Source organism: Canis aureus, chromosome 22, assembly GCF_053574225.1.
Source record: "Canis aureus isolate CA01 chromosome 22, VMU_Caureus_v.1.0, whole genome shotgun sequence".
NCBI lineage: Eukaryota > Metazoa > Chordata > Mammalia > Carnivora > Canidae > Canis > Canis aureus.
The window spans coordinates 35,804,272-35,824,565 of NC_135632.1; the positions used below are offsets into that span (position 1 = coordinate 35,804,272).

At 38.3% G+C, this 20,294-nt stretch overlaps 1 protein-coding gene across 16 annotated transcripts in view; it reads right to left on the reverse strand.

Moving 5' to 3' along the window:
* NEK10 (NIMA related kinase 10) overlaps positions 1-20,294 on the reverse strand; it is a 233,913-nt gene that overhangs the window by 121,001 nt on the left and 92,618 nt on the right. Inside the window, exon 24 of one of the 16 annotated variants that reach the window (XM_077865478.1) lies at positions 10,821-11,010. The exons of the other annotated variants lie outside the window; for them this stretch is intronic. Coding sequence (XP_077721604.1) covers positions 10,836-11,010 — 175 coding nt within the window. The 3' untranslated portion in view covers positions 10,821-10,835. Of the gene's footprint in view, positions 1-10,820; positions 11,011-20,294 lie in introns of those variants that run through there. 16 annotated transcript variants of the gene reach the window in all.

The window sequence follows — 20,294 nt, forward strand, 5'->3', positions numbered from 1 at the left end:
GGTAGTAGTTACTCCTGGTGAGGAAAGGGAAACATAGTTGGGAGAGGCCTCCAATTGAATCCATAACATTTTTTTAAAGAGTTTTTTTCTTAAGTAAAGATAATAAATTTATTAAAACATTGTGCATAAAAGGATATTTGTTAATGTTTGAAATATTTCATAATATAAAGTAAGAAATATTGAAATAATGGTTAACATTACACACTGGGAATATATGCGACTGTAATTTCTTTTTTTTAAGATTTTATTTATTTATTTGACAGAGAGAGAAAGAGAGCACAAGCAGGGGGTGTAGCAGAGGGAGAGGGAGAAGCAGACTCCCTGCTGAGCAGGGAGCCTGATGTGGGGCTCAATCCCAGGACTCCGGGATCATGACTTGAGCTAAAGGCAGATGCTTAATCAACTGAGCCACCCAAGTGCTCCTCTTGATACATTTATTTATTTTTCAACCTCTTGATACACTTATTTATTTTTCAAAATTTTCTAGCCAATGCAAATTTCTTTTATAATGCTAACAAATAATACATGTGTCTTTCAAAAATCTATCACTACCAGTAAATTTACTTAAGCGGAGATTGTTTAAAAAATGAACCAGGAGGGGCACACAGCTGGCTTAGCTGGTAGCACACCCAACTCTTGAACTCAGGATTGTGACTACAAGCTTCACATTGGGCATAGAGATTACTTTTTAAAAAAACACTTTAAAAACCAGCATTAAAATCTCATTGTGGTATAAAAATCTCCACATGCATTTGTTAATAGTTTAGGGCTGAAAAATGCTTTTAAAAAATATGCAAGCCCAAATTAGTATCCAAAATGTATACAGAACTTATACAACTCAAAACCCCAAAACCAAATAATCCAGTTAGAAAACGGACAGACGACATGAACAGACATTCCTCCAAAGAAGACATACAGATGGCCAAAAGACACATGAAAAGATGATCAATATCACTCATCATCGGGGAAATGCAAATCAAAACTACAATGAGGTATCACCTTATATCTGTCAAAATGGCTAAAATCAAAAACATAAGAAACAAGTGTTGGCAAGCATGTGGAAAAAAAGAACCCTCATGCACTGTTGGTGGAATATCAACTGGTATAGTCACTATGGAAAACAGTATAGAAGTTCCTCAAAAAACTGAAAATAGAACTACCCTAGGATCCAATAATTGTGCTACTGGGTATTTACTCAAAAAATTTAAAAAAAAAACACTAATTCAAATGGATACATGTACCCCTAGCAGCACTATTTACAATAGCTAAACTATGGAGGTAGTCCCAATGCTCATCAATAGGATAGATGAATGGATAAAGAAGATGTGGTGTGTGTGTGTGTGTGTATAATATATAATATTCCATTGTGATACACAATAGAATATTATTCAGCCACAAAAAAGGATGAAATTTTGCCGTTTGCAACAATATGGGTGGAGCTAGAGAATATAATACTAAGTGAAATAAGTCAAAGAAGGACAAATAATATGATTTCACTTATATGTGGAATTTAAGAAACAAAACAAACAAGCAAAGGAAAAATAAAAAGAGAGAGGAAGAGGCAAACCAAGAAAGAGACCCTTAACTATAGAGAACAAACTGGAGGCTACCAGAAGGGAGGTGGGTGGGGGTGGATGAAATGGGTGAGGGAGATTAAGAGTACACTTATCATGATGAGCACTGAGTAATGCATAGAATTGTTGAATCACTATATTGTACACCTGAAGCTAATATAACACTGTATGCTAACTATACTGGAGCCAAAACAAAAAGCTTAATAAAAAAAAATGCAAGCCAAAATTTAAAAACTGAAGTTTATACATATCCAAATTATACGTGCCAGTCAGGAACTGAAATGCAAATAATTATAGCTATAATAGTTATTTCTGTCAATTGAGGTCCTTTTGGAAACATGACCTTAAATAAACCAGGATTATTTGAATGTGTTTATTCAAGCTATTACTGTAAATTACTCTGTGTAGAGCTACAGCTAATGATTAATAGTTTTTTTTTCTTGGGCTGTAACACCTAATTCAATAGTTTGCAAAGATTTTCTAGCATGCTCTCATCGTATTAAATAATGTGCAAATGCCCAACAAATAGAAGAGATCAAAACTAAAGCACCCTCTTTGAAGTAGGAGACTGAATCCTGAGTTCCTGCTTGTTCCACAGATCACGCCCTCTCTCAGACCTTTAAGTCTCTCCATCAATGGTTCCTTTCCCACTGAACAACATCCTCTATTTTCTGGTTTCTTTTTTTTTTTTTTTTTTTTTTTTTTATTTTCTGGTTTCTAACCACCACCACCACCCTCACTTTTTCACAGCACAGCTTTCTCTACTGGCTGTGGCCATAGTTCTACCCACAGCTTATCACCCTTACTGTAGTCTTGCCTTTGCCCTTACCACTCCCCGCAAAACCCCTAAACTTGGTAATCACTGTCTATCTGCAAATCCAAGGGATATTCTCCTTTGGGATTCTCTCATACACCACTCTTGGGAATCCAGAGGAATATCCTATCTGCAGATCCAAGGGATAGCCTTCAATTCTTTCCACTGAGTCATGAAATCACCTTATGAAAATGACAATTCTCAAAACTTGGCCTTTCTACGGTACGGAATGCTGTTGACCTTGGAAAAGCATTGTGTTGTTTCTCAGAAACTTTCTCATGTCTGACACTATTTTCTCTTGGCTTTCCTTCTTCTACCTCCTCTCTGCTTACTCCTTCCAAGTCTCTCCCAAGGCTTCTTCTTTCTGTGTCTACCCCATAAATGTTGTCAGTCCTCAAAGTCTTGCTCAGCACTTTGTCAGCTTTACACCCATTACCACCCAGATGCTGATGACTCTGTGCCTCCTCACCAGCCAGGACTCTCTCCTGAGGCTCCTTTTTTAAAATTTTTAAAAAGATTTTATCTATCTATCTATCTATCTATCTATCTATCTATCTATCTATCCAAAGAAAGGCAGAAACATAGGCAGGGGGAAAAGCAGGCTCCCCATGGGATGTGGGATTCCATTTCAGGACCCTGAGATCACAACCTGAGCCAGAGGCAGATGCTCAACCACTGAGCCACCAAAGTGTCCCTCTCCTGAGGCTCCTAAAACATATTTTGGGTCACATACTAGACATGGCAGCCTTATAGCCTCAAAAGCAACTAGAACTCAACATACTCAAAACTAGATTATTTACTTCCCCTTCTTTGCAAATTCTTCCCTATGTCTTCCCTAATCATGCAGATGCTATTGTAGGTTGAATTGTGCTCCCTAAATATGTCTTAAAGTACTAACTCTTGGTACCTGTGAATGTAATCTTATCTGGAAATAGGGTCTTTGATATAATCAAGATGAGGCTATACTTGATTAGGATGGACCCTAATCCAATATGACTAGTGTCCTGATAAGAAGAGGAAACAGAAACACAAAATAGACACACAGGAAGAATGCCAATATGATGACAGACACAGAATTTGGAGTGATTTGTCTACACCTATGCCAGTTCCCAGGTCTGTCCTGTTCTCTTGGGCTCTCATCAGCTTGCTCAATGGAAAGTTCCATTTCTTAACACTGACAGCTGTCTAGCACTCAGAGTGAGGGCTCACCTTTATCCTGGATTCCCTCATGGAAGCCTTGGTGAAAGCTACAGGCATTTCTGCACCTAGGCCTCTGCCAACTGTTCTATCCACTGGTAACATACCACTGATCCCACAATACTTCCAGTGGGTTGAATAATACAACCCAGAAGTATGGAGAAATTAAGGCCTATTGGGTAGACATCTTTGACCAATGAGAGACAGGAGATTAATTCTTTGCCCTTGTCTCCCAGTGGACTTTAATACACAGAGGTTTCTCAAGATATGTCCAGAGACATCCCACATGACCAAGTAATTGGCTGTTTCCTAGTGAAGCTCTGACCAGTTTAGTAACACAACATACTGTATTTACTGTCCCTCTTTCCTGTCTTTGTTTTTTGATTTTCCACACTCTTGATGCCTTGCGATTACCACCTCCCATTCCTAATAAAGAGCTATCATTTATGCTCCATTTTCTATGGCACCCTGGCTAAGATAGGAAGCTGTTTAAATACTATTTTCCAAAAAAAAAATCATATTTCTCATCTAAAAGTAGAGCTAATGATGATCTTCTCATAAGACCACCAAAAGTATCATATGAGACAATGCCTAAAATAGTAAGTGCTCAAAAAACTGTCACTTATCATTAATAATAAATACAAGGAGATCCATCACCACTTTTGTATTGCTCTCCCACTTTCATGGGGGAAGAGGGATTCAGAGAAGTATGCCTCTGATGTCCCTTCTTTTTTAATTCTGTGTTCATTAAAAACCATTAGTACTACACCTGTGTCACAGAGGCACTACAGCTCATTTATGCAGAAAAGCCACTTATTAAAGCCCGTGAAGAGGCTAACAGAATCTCTGGGAGGATCCCAGGGTCAGGCGGTGGGGGCTGTACAGTAAGGAACAATACCACTGACACAGGGCTACAGACATCAGGATCCCAACATCACAATCTTCCACCACCACCTCTGCCCTTGCTCCAAGTTGGACTCTGCCCAGTACATGCCCTCTCCCATTTTCATTTGCAAGTGCAACTCTTGCAAGTTATCTGAATGATGGAGTCTGAGCTACATGGTAGCCACTTGCTACAGCATCAAGGAAGGCTAAGAAAACACATTTTTTCTGGTGACTTGTTTAAGGAAAGGATATTCATCAGGTGGGAAATTCTCCAAATGTAGGACACATGTTCCAAAGTCATATGGACAGTCAGAAAATATGACAAATATCCAGTCTATATGTGTTTGAAGAATTGTCCCAAACCAAATAAAATATAACTCTAAATAAAAAAAGAAAGACAGGGGATCCCTGGGTGGCGCAGCGGTTTGGCGCTTGCCTTTGGCCCAGGGCGCGATCCTGGAGACCCGGGATCGAATCCCACATCAGGCTCCCGGTGCATGGAGTCTGCTTCTCCCTCTGCCTATGTCTCTGCCTCTCTCTCTCTCTGTGTGTGTGACTATCATAAATAAATAAAAAATTAAAAAAAAAGAAAGACAAAAATAAAGAGGAATTGGGGGAACAATCTACCTATAGAGGGAATTCTTATAGAGTGTATCTTGGATCCCGTAGCCTATGATGCTCAGGCACGGTGGCGAGCACTAGCCATTTTGGGAGTTGACCTAACAGCTGCTGACGGGGGTCATAGTAAGACTCTGGTATACCTCAAGTTAAGTGGGTGAAATTCTTTGACTCTGAGTGATCTCTTGCCATGCCTCAGTCAACTCCATAGAACAATTAAAACTCAAAGTGAATAGAAGCAAATTCCATCTCAGCTCAACAACATAACTTATGTTAGAAATGACAGAAGAGAACATTACCTGGTCAACAAGTATCTGAACATTAAGATGATAGGGTTTTTATCCTTATTAGAAAAGATGTAAGAAAAAATGGAAATGGAAATATTGAAATAAGAAAACAAATTGCTTCTATCAAGTATATCCATCCATTGGACCACTAATTAATCTTATTATCAAACACAGAATCCTAAAATTACATTCTATTTTTTCTATGTTACAAATACATAAAATAAGTCACCAAGGACTTCAAGTTTTTCCTTTGAAATTTATATACTGGGCAGCCCCAGTGGTGCAGAAGTTTAGCGCTGCCTGCAGCCCAGGGTGTGATCCTGGAGACCCAGGATTAAGTCCCATGTCGGGCTCCCTGCATAGGGCCTGCTTCTCCCTCTGCCTGTGTCTCTGCCTCTCTCTCTCTCTCTCTCTCTGTGTCTCTATGAATAAATAGATAAAAATCTTTAAAAAAAAGAAATTTATATACTACCTTCTCTTTTTATTTTTTTAAAGATTTTATTTAAAAAAAAATAAATAAAGATTTTATTTATTTATTTGAGAGAGAAAGAGAAATCATGAGTGGGAGGGAGGGGCAGAGCCAGAAGGAGAGAGACTGGGAGAAGCAGACTCCTTACTGAGCGCAAAGCTCGACTTAGGGCTTGATTCCAGAACCCTGAGATCATGACCTGAGCTGAAGGTAGATGCTTAACCAAATGAGCCACCCAGGCACCCCTAACTCCTCCTTTTAAAAAGACTTTATTTTTTTAGAGTAGTTTTAGTTTCACAACAAAATTGAACAGAAGGTATGGAGAATTCTTATTAATCTCCTTCCCCCACATCCCCTTTCTCTCTCATTCCCATTAACAGCAGGTCCAAATCAGCTCTCATCTGGATTGTCACAAGTCTTACTCCTTTAAGTTCTTTCATTTATTCATTCATTCATTCATTCATCCACTGAACAAGTATTTACTGAGCACCTACTATGTGCCAAGTCCTCTTTTTCAGAGTGTTGCTATAAAAGAAAAGAGGAAAGCAAGGATATTTTCTGTCAAGCCTACCAGTTTCCTTATATTCCTATTAGGTCATGTGAAATAAACACTGAAACAAATTCAGTCAAATCTAATTTCTAAAAAATATTCTAAGAGGGCAGCCCAGGTGGCTCAGCGGTGTAGCGCCACCTTCAGCCCAGGGTGTGATCCTGGAGACCCAGGATGGAGTCCCATGTCAGGTTCCCTGCATGGAGCCTGCTTCTCCCTCTGCCTGTGTCTCTGCCTCTCTCTCTCTCTCTCTCTCTCCCCCTGTCTCTCATGAGTAAATAAATAAAATCTTTTAAAAAAAAACTACTCAGTAAAAAAGCATTCAGTTAAGACTGATTTAGTTTAAACTCTGACATTGATACACATAAAGGTCTAAGAACTTCTAGTTAGTTATTCTTATTTTTTTTTAGTTATTCTTATTTTAATGGCCATAAAAAAACTCCATGGTGAAAATGAAAATTCCTTTTAGAAAATTAGAAATTATGAATATTCCAAATGAATATCCCCAGTTACTGATTTTCCACATATTGATAATTATTTTGTGTGAAAACTTCTTTGCCTTCTTATTTATAATTGATTTTCAGCCCATTTTACATGCCCTGTGTCATATGAATTAGGGAGTAGCTAGAAATAACTTTTAATGTCTTAAAAAAGGAGACTGGTTGACTAATTTATGATTTATCCGGATAACAGAACACAATATGGATAAAAAACTAAAAGAACAAAAGGAGCATTCACTATCCATGCATGGGTGTGGGTGTGGGTGGGTGTGTCTGTGTATTTGCATAGAGAAGGATTTGAAATTGAGATACAAAGTTGTTTTTTGTGAGTTTTGTCCCATCGCTGGGTAAGTAGGATTATGAATGTTCCTAATAGGGTTTTTTTCCATTATTTTCTGCAATGAGAATATATTCCTTTTATAATAAGGAAGCAATAGAAGAAAATTTAATCAAGTTTTGAACTTCTGGTGGACTTAGGGGTTTTGTTGTTCTTTGTTTTATCTCTATTCGTCTTCCTTTCATTTTTAATTCACTTTTAGTTCGTGATGCCAGATTTGGCAGTATTTTCAAATATTTCAAATATTTCTGTTTTTAAGATCATAATATACATACACTATTGGTAACCTGTCCTTCCAGTTAAAAATATACTGTGTGTATGCTTCTAAGACCACTATTCTAGTGGTCTATAATACCACTTACCATAATTTACCTAGCTGACCTAACTAGCGTCCCATTTCACTGTACAATACCCACAATAGCTGAAAATAATCTAGAAATAAAATATCAAATACACAGGGGAGAAAAAAATTTAAAATAAGGCAGAAATGTTTATGTATCTAAAAACGATTCTGAAAATTAAAATTTTCAGATCACTGATTTTAAAAATCGGTAACCAGAAATATCCATTTATAGTAATTTCATTATTTGTTTACATTGTCAGCACAACCAATGTGTTTTTAATCAAATTCTTTGCAAATTGCCTGAAACTCAACTAATATAGGAAAGCTCTAGAATTCATAGTGAGGTTAACTGTGGGGAAGGAGGAAGGGAAGGCAGACTGGGAAATCTTTTAGGGATATTTACGATTTTAATTTGCTCCATCAGTAAATGAAGTCAGTAAATGAAATGAAGTAAAATCAGCCCTTATATGGAGGAAATGCACATATTTGAGCCAAAAATGCAGCATTAAAATTGTACTTTAAAAAAGGAACTTAGATTCCTCCTCATCAGATGAATTCATCTGGCTTTTCCTAAGGCATTAGAAAAGGTTTAGAATGGGCAGTTTTTTGTGGGATATCTAGAAGCCTGAACTGAAGGTTTAGAACCATGAGAAAAGAAGGAAGAAATTTAGAAGAAAAGACTTAGAAACTTTCACTAGATGAGAACTATTAAATGGTAGGTAGTGATCTGCTACTTTGCACAGCCACTAAAGTCCAAAAAAGAATTTCAAGTCATAAGAAAAGGACTTCAATTAGACATAAGAACGTTTTTGGGCTTTTGGCTTTCTGGTTATAAAAATTTTCAAAGGCCCAAAACAATGAAAAGAATTTATACATCACCTCCCTTGGAGACTTTTTCCCCCCTAACCTGTCATGAAGATGGTGAAAAATGAACCAGATAAACACTTGTTAAGTCTTTGCTTCAAGAAAGAACACAAATTAAGTGTTCTTTTTCAGGTTTCTCTAATCCTACTGCTTTATGCTATCTATTAGGAAAACCATAATGAGAACCAATTAACTGTAAATACAGTGAGGAGTCTGGGCAATTAAACAAATGGATTACATTCACCCAGTGATTATATTCTAGCCATCAAATTATCAAGCACTGCCTACTTTGAGTCACAAACAGAAATTAAATTCAGATCCAACAGCCTTGAAATTTCTCATTGTACATCGACTGCCATTTGCTTGTCTCTAATGATGTTTAAAAAAAATAGCTAGCATATCGGTTGACATCACACATTTTGTATTTGTATTCAAGCCAAATATCACCAGCTTTTAAAATTCAAGTACATAACTAAATAAAGTAATTATGATAATTTTGCAAAGAAGGATAATACAATCACTCAATCTTAGTATATAATTATACAAATGCTTTCCTCTAAATATAAAATCACATAAAAATATATAGTCTTGCTCCTTAACAAAAGACTGATTTTTAAAAAGCAGTCAAGCAACTTCCAAGTAAACTTCAGACAGCCTTTATATGAACTGGTAGACATACTCACAGAGAGAAGATTCTAATTCGTTCCTGATTTTTAGTTATTACTTTCACATCTATTTTCAAATGATCATTACATCAACTGCATCCCATTACCATCTTATTTATGAATCCAGAACTGTAGGGAGGGTAGAAAGTCTCTCAGGGTGAGATTGTGAAGAAAAAAAAAAAAAAATCTTACCCCCATCTAACTATGAGGAAAATCCAAACCCAGTTGTCAGGACTTCTTTAATGACTTCCTACTATTGACATAGAAGACTGTGTCCAGAAAGAGTTGGGAAATTTTTAGATTTGTTCAAAGAACAGAAGAGGATCAGACACACTTCTGCTCAGCTTGCACAAAGACTTTGAGCTAACACTGCCAGTGTATTTCTCATGCAGTGTGAGCTCACAGGAAATGAAATGAACATGTCAGAACACTTTCCCATATAAGACAAAGCAGGTGCTATAGGTATCTTCCCTACTCCCCTTCACCCTTACTTCTTCAGCACATGCTGGCCTGAGTTCCAATCATTTGCATGTTTCTCTGAGGATTTTTCGTAATTGCTTGGACTTTCTCTGCCCGCAGCACAATAGGCCTGAAGTGTCAGTTAACTTGCGTATCCCAGGAACAGACCTTAACCAATGGTGGGTATGACCTGGCATGATCACTCTTCTCTCCTTTTGGGTGGGATCGTTGAGTTATACATTTAAACCAACTCCAGCAGATTTGAGGTCCAATCACCCACAGTGGTGAATTGCCCCAAGAAATTATTTCTCTGTTGTCTTCCCTTCCTTGTCTCTCTTCCTCACTACCCTATTCCCATTTCCTAGGATCCTCTCTGGAACAAACGACTTTCACATGAACCCTTGTCCCAGAGAGTGCACTAGGGGCAACCTGAACTAGGAGTCAAGTGAAAGAAAGATATGCACCAAGGTTAGGCAATCAGATGAATTTATTGATAGGCTTCTGTACACACTAGAAGAGCAAAGCTGCAGGTGAGTCTTAAGGAAAATGGAATCTAGGGTCTGGACATTGCCAGAACTTTTCCTCTTACTCTCTCCAAGTGTTGGCCTCCTTCTCAGGTGGATATCCACCACGACTACCAACATGGCCACCAAACATTTATGCGCCTTTCATGTTTTTTTGATGCCAGCTTCCTTTCTTTACCGAGGAGTCCCAGCTAAACACATTGTCAGGAAAGAATTCCAATTGGATCAGCTTCAATGAAAAGAAAACTCCCACTCCTGCCATCTTCCCAACAGGAGTGGGAATGCTAGAATTGACCTACCTTGGGAGAAACACCAAGTCTGGGCAGCCCAAACAGGCCAGAGAGGCAAGATCTCTATGCAATGGGACTTAACTAAACCACTTGGCATAGTACCTGAAGTGGAATGGGGGGAGGAAATATTTTCCTAAATATTAGGAAATAAAGCTGTTGCTCTCAGCTAATATATTCTGGATCCCTGCTATACTCCAAATGCTAGTGCAATCTACTTATCTCTATTTTTCTATCTACCTATATATCTATCATCTATCTTTTCAATCCTCACCACAACCTTATGCATATAAGGAAGTATCACTATCACAGCTCTGCCATTTCTGATAAAGAAAATGAGACCCAGAAATAGTAAGTTAGGAAGGTGTAGAGCCAGGAGGAAACCTCGGCTGTCCAGCCTAGAGTCTGCACTACATTCTATTGGCTCCTTTTTTTTTTTTTTTTTTTTAAGATTTTATTTATTTATTCATGAGAGAGAGAGGCAGAGACACAGGCAGAGGGAGAAGCAGGCTCCATGCAGGGAACCCGACCTGGGACTCCATCCCGGGTCTCCAGGATCACACCCTGAGTCAAAGGCAGATGTTCAACCACTGAGCCGTCCAGGCTTCCCTCTATTGGCTCCTTAGAGAGGACAGCCCTGCAAGCAAACCCAGTGACATCTCATTACTAACTACTCTCACTGCTACGATTTGGACCACAGTTTACAAAGTTTATAGATGAAGCAGGCTTTGTTATAAAAATTGGAGATAAATTTAGATTAAATAAGGTAAGGTGATCTGGGTAGACTGAGAGGCAAACGCTTTATGGGAAATAGATAAGGTTTTCTTGAAACCCTAGAACACTAAAACGAGATTAGGTAATATATATAAATCTTCAGAATTAACCCATTAAATGTGTGGATCCTGCAAATATTTCTTTCTGTGAAAATCAGGCTTTGAAATGGTTGAGTGTTACCAATATGTATCAAAGTTCCTTATAGTTCACATATTCAAAATTTTATTTTGTCATTTGATTATAGATCATAATGTTGCCACAGATTGACAGTTCATTGTTTTGTTGTTATGTGTATTTTTATGAAGATTCCTTCCCTAAAGGGCAGCTTGAATTTCAAAATACTGGACTTGTAACTATCATCCTACTATTTTAGAGAAAACAATATCTGCCACTTCAAAAGAGGTTTTCTTTTATTGGCATTGTGCTATCCTAGGATTCTTATGAGCATTCCAAAATGCTAAGATTAAAAATCAATAATTAATATCAAGTTTAAAATGTAATAATAGTACAGAGCAATATCAACTAAATAAGTTATGAAATAAATTGATGTAAAGGGCTATATGATTAGTACAGTCATTGAGTAATATATTCATAAGAATAAGACAGGTTGAATGTAGCACTGCAAAATAACTAAAATGTTCCTTTAATTACTCTACCTCTGATCTCAAATTTGACCTTCATCTTTCCCCACTGTTTAAATCCTCTCACTTCTCCCACAGTTTCCTTTCTTTATATACCCTCATCACTGTTCTCTTTTCTCTTCTTCTCTTCTGACCTTTTTTTTAAAAATTTTTTATTTATTTATGATAGTCTCACAGAGAGAGAGAGAGAGAGAGGCAGAGACATAGGCAGAGGGAGAAGCAGGCTCCATGCACCGGGAGCCCGATGTGGGATTCGATCCTGAGTCTCCAGGATCACACCCTGGGCCAAAGGCAAGCGCTAAACCACTGCGCCACCCAGGGATCCCCTCTTCTGACCTTTGATCAGTCAGCCAGACTTGCTTCCAAGCAAATCCTGTCATAGCCTCTGAATGGGAGGAAAATATAACTCATTTTGTATAAACCCTGCACAGTGTATAGACCATGGCACAATCATTACACAGAAGAGTATATAGTGCCTACTCCATGCCTGTGGGTCTGTCCCTCAAGTTCTGCAGCACTGGCTGGTCCCCCATTCTCCCCATAGCTTTCTATCCGTTCCTAGGGACTTTCTCTGTGCACCTGCCAGAGAGGCTCATATAAGCACTGGGCGGCTTACTAATCCCTGATCATTCTATTCCTGTGTGTGTATGTGTCTCCCCAAATTAAGTTGAATTCTCCTCATGGGAAAGAACTGAGTGATCTGCTCCTGACAAGTGCTGAGCTTTTTACATAAGAAACAGGTGAACTGATGAACAGTTTCATTCTGCAGATCTTCTGAAATATAGTATTTCCACTAAGTGACTGCCAGGCTGAGATACCCAGTAGCTCCAAAAAGCCAAGAGGAAAATTCCAGCTCTCCCACTATTCCAACATAAATCCCAACCCAGCCAAATCACAGCTCCTGCTCTCCTCTAAATATGCTGAATCTGTTAAGAATTAAACTGAAGGAGGATTTCATTTTCACAAACTGGAGATGTACCAGTGCTTGAAGTACAGAGAAATAAATTGCCTTGTATTATATGGAGGAAATAAAGGCATTGACCATGCCATGGCAGTAGTGTGGACCTATTCTACTAATGCCCCATCCTCAGGGATGCTGAGCCAAACGTTGGACTTGAAGTCTTAGCTATGGATTTAGTGCCTCCTAGCTCCTCCTAATCCACCCTTCAATAAACAATGGCATTTCTTTAAGTATTTCTCCTACAAAGTGAGCACAATGTTAAGCTTCTCTGCAGATGGCGCTAGAGAAACATTGCAGGAGGAAGAGGATTCCTGCAATTTTCAGCATGGGCCAGTGTAAGTGTGAGATGATTCAGGGGAGGCCTCTCGGAATGCCACTCTATCACAGTCACATAAACAAAAGGCTACCTGGAACAGATTCAAGAGGCCCTCGTCAAGAATCAACACTCACTGTCAGATATGTGAGGCTGTCTTGGACCTCCTGAACGAGACAATACTTCAGTTGAATGTATCCACATAAGTGAGCCCAATGGAACCAACAGAGGAACTTCATAGCACATTCATATAAACTGCTGTTAAGTAATTAAATTTGGGGATGATCTGTTCTATAATAGTAGATAACCAAAGCATACATTTTCTCATCATCAAATAAATCATCTAATTACTTAATTATTCAATAAGTTAATTTGTGTTTAAGAACAGGAGGGCATTTCTTTTGGTCAAACCACCCCTCTCTCAGAAAAACATATTAAAGTAAGACATCTGATCATACTGTAATCCCTTAAAGTAAGACATCTGATCATGCTGTATTCCCTCTCATATCTACTTCCAATAGGAAAGGTGGAGTATTCAACGTAATGACTTGCATATCAAATGTTTAAAGAGGCAAACTAGACAAATAACTCAGGCAAATGTAGAGAAAGACATCCATTGCTTACAGACCCATGTTTACTTGTTAAAATAAGGACTATAAAAAAAGGTAAGGAAAAGAGCTGTAGAAATTGAAGATATGTGACTTGGAATTACCCATCGATAAAGAAGTAAGGACTTCCACTGACAAAATCATCATCAGAGAACTCCCGTCCTTGCTGTTTGTGCTGTCGAGGAGTTCAGAACAAATTAGACTCTGAAAAATCCATAATGTACATCACATTATGTATCTATATTCAAACTCCTAATCTAGGTTAGGCCAAGTGTTTCACATTGCTAGACATGTAAAATGAAAACTAGCCATATCCTGTGTCCTATAATGTATTGGTCCCCATTCATACATTTCCTGTGATGTCAGTAGAATCAAAGACACTATAGCTTTATATAAAAAACTATAGATGTTCTTAACTTGATTTTTTTTTCTTTCCTAGAAACACCACAACTTTTCAGTTAGAATTCAGAATGTCTCTGGACATTAAATCTGTTATCAGTATCCAAAACTTATCTAAAATTGTTTCAAGAGTGTTGAATAATGAGAAAACACCTGTGAAAATTAGAAAAAAATATAAAACAAGAATTTTTAATATTCAATTCAAAATAAAACTTGTCAAACATATATATGATGAAGGCTACCTAGAAGGTATGTATTCTAAAGAACAAATCACAATGTTCCTAAAGTAGACATCAGTCAGAGTACAATAATTCTCATTCTTGACACAGGAGTTCAGTCTACCAGTGACTGACCCGTTAGCAGGCAGCACAGCAGAGAGATTAAGAACATACACTCTTGCAGTCAGGCTGTCTGAATTTAAATCCAAGGCTTTTCCACTTCCTGGCTGTAACACTAGGCAGGATCATTTAACCTCCCCAAAGATTACTGAAGACAGTCACACCTATTTTAAAAGAGGTTGGAAGATCAAATGGCTTAACATTTGCAGAACACTTAAAACGGTGTCTGCCACTGAGTAAACTCCATTTGTGTGTTAGATAAATAAAATTAAACAAAAATGTGTGGTTGGCAAGATAATGATAGACATTATGGGGTGGAACATTATTAGTAGATGCTCTCTAGTAGTTTCTATTTTGTAGCTTCCATTCAAATTCATGAGGCCATGTGGCCTAATCCACTGAGTCTTAAGATGTATTTAGAGTTCAATTTGTGTAAATAAATCTTTTTTTGTAAGATTTTATTTATTTATTCATGAGAGACCCATAGAGAGGAGAGACATAGGCAAAGGGAGAAGGCTACCTGCGGGAAGCCCAATGCAGGACTCAATCCCAGGACCTGGGGATCACGACCTAAGCCAAAGGCAGACACTCAACCACTGAGCCACCCAGGCACCCCTGTGTAAATAAATCTTGAATTTGTTCAAAATCCACTCCTACTTCACCTAAGCAGATAATAAAACAGTTCTCTCACTCTATCTCTCCCACTCTCCCTTCCTTGTGTGTGTGTGTGTGTGTGTGTGTGTATTTTTAGAGCCTTGGAGGGTCTGTGGACAGAAAGGGAAGGGGTGATATAATATATCATCCAGGTATATCTTAGCCTGCTAGGCCACAGAGAAGCCATAAATAAATGTAATTACAGGTAAAAGCATCCCCATATCCCACCTGCTCAAGGCCCCTCTACGGAAATTTCTGTTCCTCCAGGTTCCCTGTCTTTGCATGCTAAACATATACTCCTTCCTTTTCACACTCACCAGCTGCTAGAAAAATCCTGGCCCCTCCTAGTAACCAAAGAAGCCACTCAGGGACCAAACATAGAGATGGAGAGGGAGAACGAACTATAAATAAATACAGCATAAGTAATTCTTCTCCATTATAATTATTAAGAAATGAATCTGATTCTTAGATACAATACAATCTATAATTCAAATGGGCATGATCCTTTCAAAATTTTAGACTCACATTAGCAAATACCAACCACTGTGATCTAATGAGTGCTTACCATATGCGAGCCAGGCATTGTTCCAAGCACTCAATATGTACCACTGCACTTAATCTGACAACAATTCTAGAAGGTGGGCCCTATTAATAATCTCAGATTACAGATGAGGAAATTGAGGCACAGAGAAATTCAATAATTTATAATCCTCAACAGTAGACCCAAAACTTAAACCCAGGCAGTCTGATTCCAGAGCCTATGCTCTTAATAATGACCCTACCAATCTACCTGTCAATATCACATCCTTTTTCCAATTATGCTCTTATTCTTTAAAATTCCTCCTTAGAAATTTTCCTCAGGACCAATTTGTCAATTGTGGGAGAATACTTGTCTCAATAACATGTAATCATTCCACATTTTATTTTTTTAAAATGATAATATCCTATATGATTCCATTATTCACTATTCTGGTAACTATGAAAGATATAAAGTAAATAAATAGGAAAAATATAGCAGACCGTGTCACCAAGATATTGTTCCAAACTAAAAATGTTCCCTTTAGGTTTGTGAAGACAAAAGTCAGAAAAATTCAAAGAGGGATGCCTGCGTGGCTCAGTAGTTGAGCATCTACCTTTGGCTCAAGGCGTGATCCTAGAGTCCTGGGATTAAGTCCTGCGTCGGGTTCCCTACAGGGAGCCTGCTTCTCTTTCTGCCTATGTCTCTGCCTTTCTGTGTGTCTCTCATGAATAAATAAATAAAATCTTTTTAAAAAGGAAAAATTCAGAGATATGCTCAGCTTCAGACCCTGATAAAAACACACATGGATTTTTCATTATACTAAAATATAGAATGTGGGATATTCATATAATGGAATATTATTTAGCCATTAAGAAGAAGAAAACCCTGCCATTTGCAAACAACATAGATGAAGCTAGGGGATATTATGCTAAGTAAAATAAGTCACATAGACAAAGACAAAAAAAAATTATTTCATAGAAACAGAGCAGAGTGATGACTGCCCAGGGCTAGGGGGAGGGAGAGATGGGGAGATGCAGATCAAAGGACACAAACTTTCAGTTATAAGAAAAGAGTTCCTCAGATCTAAGGTACAGCAAGGTGCCTGCAATTAATAATATGGTTTTGTGTGCTTAAAAGTTGCTGAGGGTAGATCTTCTTGCAATGTTGCAAGAACACAAAAGAAAAAAGTTAACTATGTAGATGAATGTGTTAATATCCTGACCTCAATAATCATCCCACAATGTATATATGAATCAAATCGTTGTGTGGTGTATTTTAAATATGTACATTTGCCCATTTTTCCCAATTACTTAATAAAGTTTAAAGATGGCATTTTCAGACAAAGAAAAAAGCCCAGAATGACTCATTTTCACTTTTTTAAAAAACTTTTTTTCACTTTAATAATTCAAAATATTTATTAGAATTCTGTCAGTGTGCTCCTTCAGGCCCCAGGGAAACAACAGTGAACAGAACAGAGGAGAGCCCTACAGACATGGAGTCTGTGTATTAGTGGGAGAGATATACACAAACCGATGAAGATGTAACATAGTGTCAGAGAGAGGCAGGTGCTATGGAAATATAAAGCAAGAGAAAGGGATAGAGTCTGAGGAGGCTGCTGTTTGGGGCAGATGATCAGGGAACCTCCCTCCAGAAGTGGCATGAAAGCAGATACCAGGGGCGCCTGGGCGGCTCAATCTGTTAAGCATCTGCCTTCAGCTCAGGTCATGATCCGGGGGTCCCAGGATGGAGCCCTGAGTTGGGTTCTCTGCTCAGTGAGGAGTCTGCTTCTGTCCCCCCCTTCTCCCCCTTCCTGCTCTCTCACTCATTCACTCTCACTCTCTCTCTCAAATAAATAAATAAATAAATAAATAAATAAATAAATAAATAAATAAAATTTTTAAAAGATTTTATTTATATATTCATGAGAGACACAGAGAGAGAGGCCGACACAGGCAGAGGGAGAAGCAAGCTTCCTACAGGGAGTCCGATGTGGGATTCGATCCCCAGACGCAGATCACGCCCTGAGCTGAAGGCAGATGCTCAACTGCTGAGCCACCCAGACGTCCCCATAAATAAATAAAATCTTAATAAAAACAGTAAAGCAGATGCCATATGGAAGTAAAGAAAGTAAGGAAACTCTATTGATAGCTGGAGAAAGAGAAATCATGCAGGAACATTTTGAAGACCTGAAGAAACAGCAAAGGGAAAAAGTGATGGATTAAAAGTTTGTTATAGTCAAAAGAGGCAATTTTTTTTTTAAGATTTTATTTATTTATTCATGAGAGAGACAGAGAGAGGCAGAGACACAGGCAGAGAGAGAAGCAGGCTCCATGCAGGGAGCCCAATGTGGGACTTGATCCCAGGTCTCCAGGATCACACCCTGGGCTGAAGGCAGCGCTAAACCGCTGAGCCACCCAGGCTGCCCAAAAGAAGCAATTTTCTTTATAGTTCATTGTGTCAGGTACTGTTTGTAACCATGTAAGTATTAGATCATTCATATAGTAAATACTTCTTGTGAACCTGTAAAATACCTCAGCTCAGTGCTGAGAATAATGATGCACAAAACCATCTGAGCATAACACAAAATAAATGAAAAGTTCCACCAAATGAAAGAAAAGTGCACGGAGTCTGTAGACCAGGGGAAATAAGTGTCGGCTAGGGGATTTCACCTGAGGAGACTACACTCCAGCTGAGTGGTAGAGGATGAGAAAGTTAACCAGATGGCCAGTGGGAAAAAAGAGTATTCCAGGCAAAGGGAGTAGCAGCATGTGCCAAAGCCATGTGGTCAGTGGGAACACAGATGCAACAGCTAGAAACCAATAGAGTAAGGTCAGGGCTAAAGTAAAAACAATGACTTGGTAGGGGCTACAGCATGCAGGGTTGCGGGCTTGTAGCACACTGAGGACTTGGTCTTTAAATAATGAGCAACTGGAAGCTCCTGAAGTGTTTTAAGCCATTTAAGAGTTCTGAGTTTATTACAGCATTTTTAAGAATGTAAGAGGTAGGGACACCTGGGTGGCTCAGGAGTTGAGTGTCTGCCTTCGGCTCAGGGTGTGATCCTGGAGTCCCCGGACTGAGTCCCACATCAGGCTCTCTGCATGGAGCCTGCTTCTCCCTCTGTCTATGTCTCTGTCTCTCTCTCTCTCTCTGTGTTTCTCATGAATAAATAAATAAAATAATCTTTCAAAAAAAAAAAAAAGAATGTAAGAGGTACAATCAATGGTTGGGATTGCTTCACTTTATCTCTGCTTGTCCAAGTTTACCTACAGGTTTATTTTGATCCGTCCAGTGGAAACTTCCCCAGCTTTGCTTTAAATTATCTAATGTCATAATGTGGATGGGATTACACTAAGCAATAGAGTCTCAAAGAATTCCCATTCCAGGATTCATCAAAGTTTTCCATTCATATGAGCTCATACTTGCTTATTATCCAGAAATCACGAATAAGTGTTCCATGAAGAATGAGCCTAAAATGATTCTCAGAGCTTCAAACTCTAAAATCTGTTCTGAAAACACAGTTGAATATAGTATGCAGACTTAGACTCTGGAATTGAAGTAAGACATACAAATAAAAAACGGAACCAAGGACCATAATTGGAGATAATTTTCCATGAGAAGGATAACAATGACCTGCCTCATAATGAATCAAATCAGAGGAAGGAAAGGAACTTTTATTGACCTTCTGTTCTAACACAATCAGTCCAGTGTGCACAAACCATTTATCTAACAGCTGAGATACAGAATAAAGAATTCTCTGAGGTACTTCCTACAACAGTTGATCAAGAGAACTTTCTTCCATTAAGTAAGGAAATAGCCAAGGAACCAAGGCAAAAGGAAATAGCAAAAGACACGGGAACACCAGACTCATCAAATTCTTGGGTCCCTGGAGTGCAGGGACAGGCATTCAACGTGCACACTAATAGGCTCAGAGAAGTTCGAGATTATACAAAGATTACAGAATCTGGTGGGAAACACTTTGAGGATAGCTAAAAAAGGCAATTTAAAAAAAGGCAAGAGGTATGAGACCCAGAGCAAGGAAGGACCATGAAATATATCTGCTTTATTTTTGTCCAATTAACAAACTCAGAAAACGAGAATATAGAAAATTCAAAAGGAACTGGACATGTCACTCAAATTATTATGGAATGTCTTAAATTTGGAATAATTAAAACTTAAGATAATAACTAGCCAACAGTGTCAGAACCCTGGTAGGAACCCTGACACTGTTCTGAACATTCTTGTAGGAAAGGAATTTTTTAAATGAGACTGTTATTTACAGAGACTTTCCATTCTCCCTTGAGAAGATTTATTCTGAATCCTATCCCCAGGACTCAACTGCACAACAACAGAGTAGATTAAAAAAGAAGTTAGAAGTATCTAGATTGCTTGACCTGCTGAATAAGTTTTGGGAATATTTCCCTGAATCTGTTATGTCTACTGATGACTGTATCTGCTTGCTAATTTGAAAAGATTCAGACAAGTGAGATGTGATCAGCAAAAGGAGATTCTAATGGCCTAATAATTAATGGATTATAAAGGAACCCTCAAAGCATATTAAATGAGTTACAAGTGTTTCAATTCATCAAAATGTAAACACTCATTTACCCAAGAAGCAACCAACTTCATAAACATATGTCTAACTATCTTTGTCAGCATTTATTCATTCACACAATAAAATGTATCCAGCAGCACCTATTTTTTTTCCAGGTGCCA